The sequence below is a fragment of the Myodes glareolus genome, chromosome 18 (genome assembly GCF_982192425.1).
Source record: "Myodes glareolus chromosome 18, mMyoGla1.1, whole genome shotgun sequence".
In the NCBI taxonomy this organism is placed as follows: Eukaryota; Metazoa; Chordata; class Mammalia; order Rodentia; family Cricetidae; genus Myodes; species Myodes glareolus.
In genome coordinates, this window is record NC_142043.1 from 69,933,262 (window position 1) to 69,945,877 (window position 12,616).

The window sequence follows — 12,616 nt, forward strand, 5'->3', positions numbered from 1 at the left end:
TGACAGAGGTTTCTGTCCCACCCAGTCCCACAGCCATTCAGTCCCAAAGAAACACACAGTGGCCTACATTAATTATAAACTGGTGTGCTTATTAGCTCAGGCTTTCTTATTAACTAATCCTTACATCTTACAGTAACCCATAATTCTTGTCTGTGTTAGTCATGTGGATTGTGTCTTTATCAGTGAGGCATTCTCATCCTGCTTCCTCTGCGTCTGGATCATGACTACAGACTGAGCTTTTCTCTTCCCAGAATTCCCCTGTTCAGGTACCCCCCCCCCACTTTCTGCCTGGCTACTGGCCAATCAGCATTATATTAAACCAATACAACTGACAAATATTTACAGCATTTCCCCCCTTTTTTTCTTTTCAAAACAAACACTCTGAATGTATTCTCCTTTGTTTAGCTTTATTCCTGACCATCATCATAACAACTTGTAACCAACACTCTAAACAAAGACAAACATCTATACAAAGGTCTGCAGGCCTGTGCCTAGCTGATGTAGGTAAGTAAAGGAATCACTTGTCCAATGCAGACAGTGAAGACAAAAAGTTAGCAGGGCACAGTTAAGAATGAACACATGCTTGTAATCTTTAAACACCCTACTTGGGGCACTGGGTGCTAACCACTGTTTGAATTAAGTGCTTACAATAAGTTCTTTAAGTTTTATTGTAAGCACCCCTTCTCCTCACTTCCTGTACACAAGCAAAGACGCTGGAACATGGAACAATTTGCCTCCCCAGTGGCACTTGTTGGGTTCTCCCTGCCTTCCCAGGCTTCCTGGAGAGCGAGGTCTGTTAGAAGCTTGCCAGACCACTTTGCCCTACGTCCTTTCTTTTGAACACTCCACAGTGTTGAAGAAACAATAATGCGGTTTGAGCTCCAGCCCCTGAAGGCACAGCTCAGATGGTTTGCATTGACCATTCTGCTCTCACAGGCATTCGTGAATTCTAGATGATCTTCCGCCATTTCCACGTGGCCTGGTGGGGAGTTTTACAGCTCCAGCATTTCCATGGGAGCTCTGCTGTGAGTGGTGATAGCCCACCCCAGGGATGTCCAGAGACGGTTGGCTCCCTTGAGCTGCCTGGGCAGCCTCCTGTGCTGCCTCCCTCGGTGCTAGAACAGGGCCCAATTAGACGCCTCTCTGGTGATCTCTTGTCGCTTTCAGTAGTGTGGGCTGAGCTGGCAGTGTGAACAGCACCGAGGTGGCAGAGGCAAGCTGCCTGACAACTGAAGAGGAGCAGCGGATCAGTCTGAGGGAGCGTGAGGGAGCGTGAGGGAGCGTGTAGCCAGGGACAAGGATAAAGGATGGAGAGCGGAGACCAAAGGATAGGAATCTGTAGCCAAGCAGAGAGGAGCTGGTGACACACCCCATGAATCCCAGCAGAGGCAGGCAGATCTTTGTAAGTTCCAGGCCAGGCTGGTACATAGTAAGATGCTGCCTCAAAAAAGAAAAAGAAAAAAGAAAGAAAGAAAGAAAGAAAAAGAAAAGCTGGGAAGATGTCTCAGAAGTTAAGAACACCTGCCACACTCTTATGAAGGACCAGGGTTCAACTCTCAGCACCCACATGGTGGCTCACAGCAGTCTGTAAGTCCAGTTCCAGGGGGTCCAGTGCCCTCTTCTGGCCTCCAGGCACATATGTGGTGCACAGACTACGAGGGGACAAAACATTCATATATGGAGTGGGTGGTGGTGGCGCACGTGTTTAATCCCAGCACTGGGGAGGCAGAGGCAGGCGGATCTCTACGAGTTCAAAGCCAGCCTGGTCTACAGAGTGAGTTCCAGGACAGTCAGGGCTACACAGAGAAACCTTGTCTCAAAAAACAAAACATAAATAAGTAAATGAATGAATGAACCAGAGAGGAGAAACTTCTTCAGCCCAGTTGCTGTAAGAGTTCCAGAGTTGTCAGGTTTTCAGGATGGGTCCTGGACACCCCTTGCCAACAGCTGTAATGCTGCCTGGTCTCAAGAACTGGTGGATCCTAGGCTCGGCTGCCAGGAAGCTGCAATTCCAGGTGTTGGGAAGAGTGAAGAATCCCGATTCCTATCCCTGCCTACACAGGAGCCACATGAGAGTTTTGCACTAGAGGGCGCCACTTGCTAACAGCAAGGAGTGAGACAAAATCAGCCAAACCCTGTACTAAAAGGGCTTCTGCCAGCTAATAATTATCTAGGTAGAACAAAAGGACTGCTGGTTGGTACCACAATCCCAGCGCTTCCAGACTGAAGCAGAGAGAGCTTTCATGAGTTTGAGGCCAGCCTGTGCTAGTGAGTCTGAGCCAATGTTGTTGGATTTTCTTTTTCTCTAACCCCACATTGCACCGCCACCAAGTGTTGTTTTTACTTTTACTCTTTTGGGGGGCCTGCCACCCAGCTCCCAGATAAGTCATACATGGAGGCTTATTCTTTTTTTTTATGATTTATTTAACTTTGTTTTATGTGCATTGGTGTGAAGGTTTCAGATCCCGTGAACTGGATTTTCAGACAGTTGTGAGCTGCCATGTGGGTGCTGGGAATTGAACCTGGGTCCTCTGGAAGAGCAGTCAGTGCTCTTAACCGCTGAGCCATCTCTCCAGCCCCCTGGAGGCTTATTCTTACTTATAAATGCCCAACCTTAGATTGGTTTATTTCTTGCCAACTTTTCTTGATTTCAATTATTCCCGACTACCTTTTGCCTCTGAGCTTTTACCCTTCTCTTAATTCTGCGTATCTTACTTTCACCCTTACTCCCTGGCTGGCTGGCTGGCTGGCCCCTAGGATCCTCCTCTTCTTGTTCTCTTGCTCCTTTTCGCTAGAGTCCTCCTCCTATTTATCCTCTCTGTCTGCCAAGCCCGCCCATCCTTGCTCCTGCCTCGCTATTGGCTAATCAGCTCTTTATTAGGACCATCAGGTGTTTTAGGCAGTCACAGCTTCACAGAGTTAAACAAATGCCACATAAACAAAAGCAACACATCTTTACATCATTAAACAAACTATTCACAGCATAAATAAAAGTAACACACCTTAAAAAAGTATTCCACAACAGGCCAGCATACATTACAAATTGAAACCTTGGAGGGAGGGAGAGAAGCGGGTTGGGCCCTGGAGCAATGACAGCCTTTTGAGTGGGACTGATCTTACAAAGGTCCAGAGCTCAGTTCCCAGCACCCAGTCAGGTGGCTCACAAACCTCCTGTAGCTCCAGCCTTTGGTGTCCTAGACACTCGTGTGCGCACACACACATACACAATCAAAAATTAATTTTAAAAAATTTTAGCCTTAGAAGTGTAGCATTGTGATAAAGAATGTGCTGGAGTTCCTCAGTTTAATTCCCAGCACCAAATAAAATGTGTGTGTGTATGTGTGTGTGTGTAGTATACGTTTGAGCTACTTCATCGTCCTGGAACTCACTATATAGACCAGACTGGCCCCAAACCCACAGAAGCTATACCTGCCCTTGCCTCCTGAGGGATTAAAGGTGTACACCACCCATGCCCGGCTTATTCTTTTTGTTTCAATTGTGTGTATATGTGTGGGGGTGCATGAGTGCAGTGCCCACAGACAGCGGAAGACACCAGAACCTCCGGAACAGGACTCTACAGTGTGAGGAACCAAATTCGGGTCTTCGGGTCTTTTTATTTTTGGTCTAGGGATTGAACTCAAAGACTCGTGTATGCCAGGCCTCTGGTCTTCGAGAGCAGTGTATGCTCTTAACTGCTGAGCCCCTCTCTAGCCCTTCACCCCTCACTGAAGTTTTGCAGTTACTGTATCCCTCTATGGGAATTACTGAAAAGGGTATCTCCCTTGTTTCGCCACTGGGAAGAACCTCTGGGAAGCTTTGCATGCTGCGGCTGATGTATAAGAAATGCTTTTTCAGGGTGTAAAGAAACCTGAGTTGGGGATATATTTCAGCGATAGAGTGTTTTCTCAGTATGGGGAAGCCCTGGCTTCAACCTAGCCTTGAAGGAAGGAACAAAGAATGAATTAATCTGAACTGGGTGTAGTGGGAAGTCTAATTGGTTTTAATAATAAAAACCCCCGAGTAAGATATAAGGAGTTAAAAACTGAGAGATAGAAAACCAGAGCAGCCAGTCACTAGTTCTTACCTCTACCAAATCCTCGGACGGAATGGGTGATGCTGTGTCTATGAATCCTCAGCCTGAGTGATGTGAGCTCCTGTTTCCTCCGGCCTTATATTCCTCTCTCTGCCCAGCTATATCCCTTCCTGTCTCCACCTCCTTAGTGCTGGGATTAAAGGCATGTGATGCCTAAATACTGGGATTAAAGGTGTGAGTCACCACTGCTTGGTTCTGTTTCTCTTTTACACTGGATCAAAAAACAGTTTAGCTCCTTTTCTTACTCAGTCCCATTTTCAAAGCAAAGGCTGAGAGACTGTGATTTGTTGGAGTCACCAAGGTGGAGGTGAAGACTCGGTCAAGGTTAGCGTTACTTCTTGCTTTGTTGTTTTTATTCAAGACAGGGTTTCTGTTGTAGTCCTGACTGTCCTGGCACTTCTCTGTAGACCAGGCTGGCCTTGAACTCACAGAGATCCACCTGCCTCTGCCTCCCAAGTGCTGGGATTAAAGATGTGCGCCACCACCACCAGGTGTGTAACCTCTATTCTTTGAGCATAAAGTTGTGTTGGAAGTCTGGAATCTCCCTCCGTCCAAAGAGTAGTCTGCTACGGCAAACCCACTCCATACTGGATGGATAGACTTTGGGGCAAAGACGCTTCCTTCCTCCCCAGATCCAAGCCAGGTGCCCCCCCCCCCAATAAAAGCGGAACTGACTTGAGCTGGGAGGGGAACGTTATTTATTTATTTTGACTCTGGCTCACAGCTTCTTCTTTTATCTGCCCATGCTGCCGTCATCAGCCGCCCCTTCAGTGGCACCACATCCACCTCCAATTAGGGCAACTCAGAAATGGCTTTCTTGGCTGGGGTACCAGTTGGCTTCTGGTGTTCTTTGCTCTTTTCCTCATACATCAGAATCCTGGAAGAGACACGGGCATCAGGACACATCTCTCAGAGTAGTAAATCTGAGGTGTCCGTAAGAGTTCAGAAGGGGGAAGAATAAGAGCAGGAAAGCAGTGCTGGGGACAGCGGGGACCAGAGCTGCGGACAGGGTGGGGACCGCGGGGACCAGAGCTGCGGACAGGTGGGGACAGTGGGGACCAGAGCTGCGGACAGGTGGGGGCTGTGGGGACCAGAGCTGCGGACAGGTGGGGACAGTGAAGGATCTTGTGAGAGTCCATCTGAGAAGGAAGGGTGGCTGTTGGGAACAAGGTTAGGGCTGGGGACGGAGAAGACAAGGAGTTCAGGGGGGTTGGAACTGGATGCTCACACTCTCAGGATGGCGGATCGCTTCCCCAGCATCATGGTGAGGAAGTCGGAGTAGCTGAACGTCTCCTCGGAGCCGCTGGACACCTCTCTAATTAATTTCTTTAGCTCTAGGTGGGTCTTGGGGACCCCGAGTTTCTCCAGCATTCGCTTCAAGGACATAATATCTGAAGGTGGAAAATCAAGGTGGAAAAGGAGGGTTCCCCTCTCTCTGCACCCATCCCTGACCCTTCTTTGTATTATTAATTGTGGCTGGACCTTTGCCCGTCCACAGGGGACAGGGCAGGCAGAAGAGACCTCTGCTTGCCTAGGTCTGCACACTCCCCCCCACACACCCCTTTTTCCTCACCAATATCTCCATTTCCATTCAGATCAAACTCCATGTACTTCTCTAGGTTAAAAAAAAAATGCTGGTTATGAGGGTTTAAGGAAGAGGCAATTAACCAATGTTAGGGTAGTGTAGGAGATGTGGAAGGAGGAGGAGGGGCAGGCAGAGGAAGTGGGGATCGCGAGGTCCTGTGAAGGTGGAGGGAACCTATAGGGGTGTAAGATGGATGAGCAGGGAGAAGGACCTCAAGTGGGCCCCTCTTCCACCACAAAAAAACAACTGATCTTGCTGGCCTTGCCGAGGTCTTGAGAACCACCATGTCCCCCAACACCCCTGATCCCAAATTCCCTCTCCACCCACACGTCTCCTCACTCTTGAAGGTTTCCAGTTTGGAGGGCAGGTCCTCATCACCGCTGTATTTGGGATTGTCCAGGAATTGCTGTTGGCAGATCAGCGCCCGGGTCATCCCTCTCGGCCCGGGAAGCCTCCAGACTCTACCCTCTTCCTTATTTCTCTTACCTTGTTGATCTCATCCAGCCCCTCCTCCTGCTGGGCCTTCAGCAATCCAAAAGCTTTTCCTCCTGAGGGGCACAGAGGTTAACCACCCCTCCCTCCCTTTCCTGCCTCCCATGCCCATCCCAAGGGTTACCCAAGTTCTGCTCTCTGAGATCCTTCAGCAGCCTTCCTGACTCCCCAGCCCAGGTCTGACCCACCCCGGCTCCTGGCTCCTGATGCTATGTGGTCCACCTACCCTACCCTGCAAATTCCTGCTTTGGCTCATAGCTCAGCAGATGCTGGTGGCGTTAGGTGGGAGATGACCAGCCTGCCGGTCTCTCTGTCTCTCCACCAGTCTCCTCTCTCCTACTTCCCCTTTCTACTCATTCCCTCCTCTGCTAGCTCCCAGGCATCACTTCCCCATCACTTCTGCTGACACTAGACCTTGTAAGTAAAAAAGGAAGGCAGAGAGGGTTTAAAATAACACGTTGGTAAATTGCTTTTTTTTTTCTTTTTTCTTTTTTCTTTTTTTTTTGGCAGGGTCTCACATGTCCAGATACCCAAGTTTAGGCAGCCGTCCTGCCTCGGCCTCCCAAATGGCTGGACCTGCAGCCCTGCTCCACACAGTTCCTCCATGGGGTAAAGACTGGCCAGCTCCTGGAGGGATCTGAGGGGACCAAGCATGGTACCCCAGGCCTGCAATCCCAGCACCTGAGAAGTAGAGGCTGGAGGATCCTGGGAGTTGGAGACCAGCCTGGCCTACACAGTAGGAACCTGTCTTAAATGAAAACCAGAGCCAAAGAAGAGAGAAACAGTGGCTTTTCCCAGATACTGGGGAGTGGGGTGGGGGTGGGGTTTACTTGAAATTTCCTCAGGCTTCATGATGCAGGTCAAGACATACAGCTGAGGAGAGCTGACTGGCTCTCTCCCGTGTGCAGGAGAGAAGCTGAAGGCTGCAGTCCGACCCAGGAGTGGGGTGAGCTGAGGCCAGGGTCTGGAAAAAGAAAGATGTCTCTCTCAGGCTCCAGAGGAGCATTGGGACACGTGGAAACGTGTTCCAGGACTTCGGTTTGTGCGCTTCAGGATCTGCAGCACTGCCCTCCCGCCTCACCTACTTTGAAATCATTAGTAGAGAATACAAAGGCATAGGAGTGTTTAGGGAGATGTTCTGGGAGGGCAGAAAGTGAGGCTGAGAGGACAGCAGACCGAATGGGTCCCACCCCGCCACGGGGCCACGGGCTAGCAGCATCTAACCCTTACGGAAATGCCCTCCCCAGGAATAGTTTTTCTCATTCAGTTACTGGGTCACCAAGGGAGGCCGGGGCTTTGCCTCTAATTCACTCTGACCCCTTGGCTCTTGCTCTCTCCTCCCCAGGCTGTCTTTCCTTCCACTGCAGGCAGGATCCACTCTGCTTCTCCTTGACCAGGTGGTGGGGAGATAGTGGCCTCTCCCCCTGCAGAGAGCAATGCAAACCTGCCCTCCAGCACGCTCAGTGTCCGGCGGGGACACTTTTCTAGTCGTGTTCATGCAGCAGTGCTAGGCCTGGTGAACCAGCAAATGAGAAGTCTGTTCCTGCGGTCTACAGAGCTCCGTGTAGAGGGTAGATCCGACCTCCATGTCACCGTCGGGGGAGATGCCTCCGAGAAACTGACTCTCAGGGATGCAAGAGATACGTGGATAAGAAACACGCTGTTTTTCTTTTGATTCTTCTAATTAGTTGATGTGTCTGTGTGCAGACACACGTGCCTCAGGATGTGTGTGGAGGTCAAACAGCGTGCAGGAGTTGGATCCAGCAGTTAGCACCTCATGGGAAGGTTCTTCCCACACCAATGAGTTCCGACAGTGTAATTCATGTCTGACACAGCCTGCCAGGCCTCCATGTGAAGGGGCTCTATCCAACAAGACCCCTCCAGGTTAAGATGTGGGCCTTGAGACCAGGCCTCTTGTATTTCCGGACAGACAGCTATATAAATCAAGAATACTATACACCCCTCTTCTGCTTTGGTCACTGGCCAGACCGGCTCCCAGGGCTGAGGTTGAGAACCTTGCCCACACGTGCTGGTTCCTTACAGAGTACCCAGCAGTGACCCAGAGGGAACAGATGAGACAAGGTCCTGGGGAGATGGTCTGGCGCTTCCATGCCCTTGGGCACCACCCTCCCTGACAGCTCTCTGACCCCAATCTTTTGGGGTATTAAGGACAAGTCAGCATGCTGGGATGAGCCATTAAATCATTAGCTATTGGCTAAGGACAAGTTGAGTTTAAAGTTATATAGCTCCTTACCCATCCCTGCCCTTGTCAACAAGACTTCTCCCTTTAGGGACTTTCCAGAAGTTTCCCTATTAACATAAGCCCAATTGAAAGAGTCTTGTTATAAAACACAGAAGGTGCCTTTTAAACCATTGTCACTTAGGAGATAGCAGGGGTATTGGAGGTTGTATATCTTAGTGTAATATGGGGAAGACTATGAGGAGCAGCAAATTCAGGCCTTGAAGCAAGAGCAGTCAGCCTGGCTGGAGTATGCACACCGCGGCTCAGAGGTCAGGTGCAGATGGAGCTGGACGAAAGCTTGGGGGCGGGGCATGTAACGAAAGATTAAAGGGATTTTTAAAAAGCTAGCCGAGGTGCAGGTTGTATTTCCCAGCACCAAGGAGGCTGAGTCGGGAGTGTCAAAGGTTGAGGGAAGAAGCCTTAAAAGAGTTCTAGGCCAGCCTGGGACTTGCTCTGGAAACGAAAGCAAGGGCAAGAGAAATGGCTCAGAGAGTTACAGGGCTGCCAAGCTCCAAAGCCTGAGTGGGAAGCCTAAAACCTGCCTGGCGGAAGGAAGGAAAGAACAAACCTCCGCAAATTAACCTCTGACCCCTCCAGGCATGCCCTCTCTCTCACACACACACAAAGAATAAATAAAACGAAGAGAAAACCTCCAAAACAGAATGTACCAGAAAAGATGGAGATGGTGAAGGATCTGTTAGAACCCTGTGAGGTTAGAGACCTCTGTTGCTGAGGGCCCTCTGTTGCTGAGGGCCCTCTGTTGCTAAGGGCGCTCTGTTGCTAAGGGCCTTTGTTAGGGCTCTCCAAGGGGAAAGTCTAGTGTTAGGCCCCAGGACTGTTGACTATGCTGCCTGGAAAAGAACGCACTGGTCAGAAAGTGCAAGGTGCGTGCGTGCGTGCCTACGTACGTGTGCACGTGCGTGTGCGTGTATGTGTCCATGCGTGTGTGCGCGCGCACGTGTGCACGTCCGTGCGTGCGCGCGTGTGTGTAGCTCCCTGAGGATCTTCCACTGGTCTTCATTATCTCTCCAGCTCTGCTCTTTGCTAGGGAGGCTGCCCGGTGCAGGCCACAGGAAGACAGTAGGATGGAGGACACTGCGTGTCTGTCGCCGTGGCTTCATTTCCACAGTGGCCCAAACCTCCTCCAAGACCAGCACTCCTCTTTAGACACCTGCTCCGCCGAGGTTTCTCCGCAGTCTCTGAAGCCCTTGGGTGGATCTCAGTTGGCCTGTGACGGGAAAGCCGTCAGCCTTTTCTCTTTCCATCCTCTCGAGACAGGACTCACGCCGCTCAAGCTGCCCGGAAGCTGACCTTGAGCAACCAATCCTCCCACCTCAGCCCCCAAGTGCTGTGACTTGGAGTCGGTTCTCCCATGTCTGACATTGAAGATCAGTTTTAGTAAAGACACACAGGACAGAGCACCATTGCTCAGTTTGACAAATACATTTTTTTAAACTGTGTGTGGGGCTTTGCCTGCGTGTCTGGCTGTCTGTGTGTCTGTCTGTGTGGCACATCTGTTCTAGAGGCTGACTGAGGACATCAGATACCCCGAAGCAGGAGCTACATGAGGGTGTGTGCCGCCGTGGATCACCCAGGTCCTTCAGAAGAACAGCCAGTGCTCTTAGGACTGAGCTATCTCTCTAACCCCAAGAACTCATTTTTTAATTCAAAAGGTTGCTGGAAATTTGAGGCTAACCTGGTCTATATACTTAAGTTTCAAGTGTCCTGGGCTGCAGAGTGAGATGTGTCTTAATTAATTAAAATATCAAATTGACAGCTGGGTGGTGGTGGCGGCACACACCTTTAATCTCAGCTGTCAGGAATCAGAGGCAGGTGGAGCTCTGTGCTCTCTGTGAGTTGAAGGCCAGTCTGGTCTATAGGCCAAGTAAGAACTACATGGTTAGGACCCTGTCTCAAACAAACAAACAAATAAATACTATTAAAGTCCTTAGAAAGTCTCAGAGATAGTAAAAATTGTTCTTGGATACACACACACCCATGGTTTATTCTAGATGAGCTGCCCTGGATAGTTGTTGATTTTTGTTTTTATTTGTTTGGTTTGGTTTTTGGTTTTTCAAGACAGGGTTTCTCTGTGTCGCTTTGGAGCCTGGCCTGGAACTCTGTAGCTCAGGCTGGCCTCGAACTCACAGAGATCCACCTGCCTCTGCCTCCCAAGTGCTAGGATTAAAGGTGTGCGCCACCACCATCCTGCTGCCCTGGATAGTTTTATGTCAACTTGACACAAGCAAAAATCATCTGAGAGAAGGGAACCTGAGCTTAGAAAATCCCTGCAGAAGATCAACCTGTAGGCAGGCAAGCCTCTGGGGCTTTTTCTTAACAATGATTGATAGGGGAGTCCAGCCCATGGTGGGTGGCGCCATCCTGGGCTGGTGATCCCGGGTTCTGTAGGAAAGCAAGCTGAGCAAGCAATGGGGAGCAAGCCAGTAAGCAGCACCCTCCAAGGCCTCTGCCTCGGCTCCTGCCTCCAGCATCCCACCCTGTGTGAGTTCCTGTCTTAACTTCCCTGGATCATGAACAGTGATGTGGAGGTGTAAGCCAGATAAAGTCTTCCTTCCTAAGTTTCCCTTGGTCATGGTGTTTCATGACAGCAATAGTAACCCTGATAAGACATGAACTAATGAACAAAACATTCAGGTAATGTCTCCAGAGTCCATAGCCATGGCAAAGGGCCGGAAGCCTTGGCGGAAGAGAAGGGGGGAGCAGAGCCCCCTTATGTTTAGGCTCAGCTATCTCCTGGGTCACCCCAGCCCTAGAGGGAGGAAAGAGACCTATGTAAATCAAGTAGCTAGCCTGGGGGAGTCTGGAAGTTCATGGCTTTGGTTCTGTGCACACAAGTAGTCGATGCAGAGTGCAGTTCAGAACAGCTTGACCCGTAAACCGTCATTCCTGAGTCATGAACTGCTGCCCTGTGTCTGAGTGAGCGCTGCGAAGACACAGTCTGAGGTCTGGGTGGACAGTTTAACACTTAGGAAACCTGCTGCTTTTCCAAAGGACCCAGGTTCAACTCCCAGAGCCCACATGGTACCTCACAACCCCCTGTAACTCCAACCCCAGGGCATCTTGTGCCCTCTTCTGGTCTCTGTGGGCATCTGGCACACACGTGGAAGCCTGACATAAGTTCAGACAAAACACCCTTACACATAAAAATAAAACTTAAGGGAAACGATAGAAAATGCAACTTTCATCTCAAGTCAAAGGGCCGTTGTACCTCCCCTCCCTTCCCAAACCATGGTCTTGTGGCAAAGAAGACAGTATTCTCCACACTGACTCTGGGCTGGGAATGAAGAGAACAGGGTATTGAGGCTCTGTGGAGAATAGCCTAAGTGCCTCCATCCCAGGCTCTGCAGCCAGCAGGGGGCAGCACACAACTGCTCTCGGCACCTGGGTCTCCCATAGCAGGGAGGCTCCTCCACAGCTCCGCTTGGCCAGATGACCCAGTGCGTCCTTCCCAGATTGGGTGACATGTGTGGTTATCCAGGTGGCCAAGCAGTTTGGGAGAGAGCTCCGAAAGATCTCCAAGCCACTTTTTCTTCTTTGGTTTTTCAAGACAGAGTTTCTCTATGTAGCCCTGGCTGGCCTTGAACTCACAGAGATCTACCAGCCTCTGCCTCCTGATTACTGGGATTAGAGGTGTGCACCACCACTGCCTGGCAACACAATAAAAATTTTAAGAGCCGGGCGGTGGTGGCGCACGCCTTTAATCCCAGCACTCAGGAGGCAGAGGCGGGCGGATCTTTGTGAGTTCGAGGCCAGCCTGGTCTACAAGAGCTAGCTCCAGGACAGGCACCAAAGCTACAGAGAAACCCTGTCTCGAAAAACCAAAAAAAAAAAAAAAAAAAAAAAAAAAAAATTAAGAAAATAAAGGGAGCCAGAGAGTGGATGGCGAGGCTGGACCCACGTTTGCCAGCATACTACACGGCCTCTCCTCCCGGTCCCGTGCCATCTGTGGGTCTGTGAAGTACACTCCAGGGAATACTGGCACCGTGTGACCTCAGTTATAGGTAACAAGATGTCCGTGTTGTGCCTGTGAAACACATATGGGCATTTTGTAGGTTCCCAATAAATGTGGTTAAACCGTCAATAAAATGACAAATGACTGGATTTCCCAGTGGGTAAGTCTGTGTAGCGGTCACAGGAAAGCAGACCTGCAGGGAATGTCCCTTTCCAGGAAACGTGAAAACGA

General features: G+C 50.1%; 1 protein-coding gene across 5 annotated transcripts; it reads right to left on the reverse strand.

Annotated features, from left to right (window-relative positions):
* Positions 1 to 4,774: 4,774 nt before the first annotated feature.
* On the reverse strand, positions 4,775 to 9,189 carry Aif1 (allograft inflammatory factor 1). Of its 5 annotated transcripts, XM_048437846.3 has the most exons (7): positions 9,081 to 9,189; positions 7,001 to 7,134; positions 6,165 to 6,226; positions 6,018 to 6,084; positions 5,667 to 5,708; positions 5,322 to 5,484; positions 4,775 to 4,970 (listed from the first exon to the last, which is right to left on the reverse strand). In XM_048437846.3, the coding sequence occupies exons 2-7, from the start codon at positions 7,020 to 7,022 to the stop codon at positions 4,886 to 4,888; spliced, it is 441 nt and encodes a 146-aa protein (XP_048293803.2). In that variant the 5' UTR covers positions 7,023 to 7,134; positions 9,081 to 9,189; the 3' UTR covers positions 4,775 to 4,885. The 5 variants fall into 5 exon arrangements, with proteins under 5 accessions (XP_048293803.2, XP_048293802.2, XP_048293805.2 ...); XM_048437845.3 differs by lacking the exons at positions 7,001 to 7,134; positions 9,081 to 9,189 and adding an exon at positions 6,402 to 6,557; XM_048437848.3 differs by lacking the exons at positions 7,001 to 7,134; positions 9,081 to 9,189 and adding an exon at positions 6,397 to 6,517.
* Positions 9,190 to 12,616: the final 3,427 nt, after the last annotated feature.

Coding starts and splice junctions, on each gene's coding strand:
- Aif1 (XM_048437845.3), bottom strand. CDS start 6,426: ATGAGCCAAAGCAGGAATTTGCAGG. Junction 6,227..6,401: donor CCAAAGCAGGAATTTGCAGG/GTAGGGTAGGTG, acceptor TGTGCCCCTCAG/GAGGAAAAGCTTTTGGATTG. Junction 5,485..5,666: donor GAATGGAAATGGAGATATTG/GTGAGGAAAAAG, acceptor TTCCACCTTCAG/ATATTATGTCCTTGAAGCGA.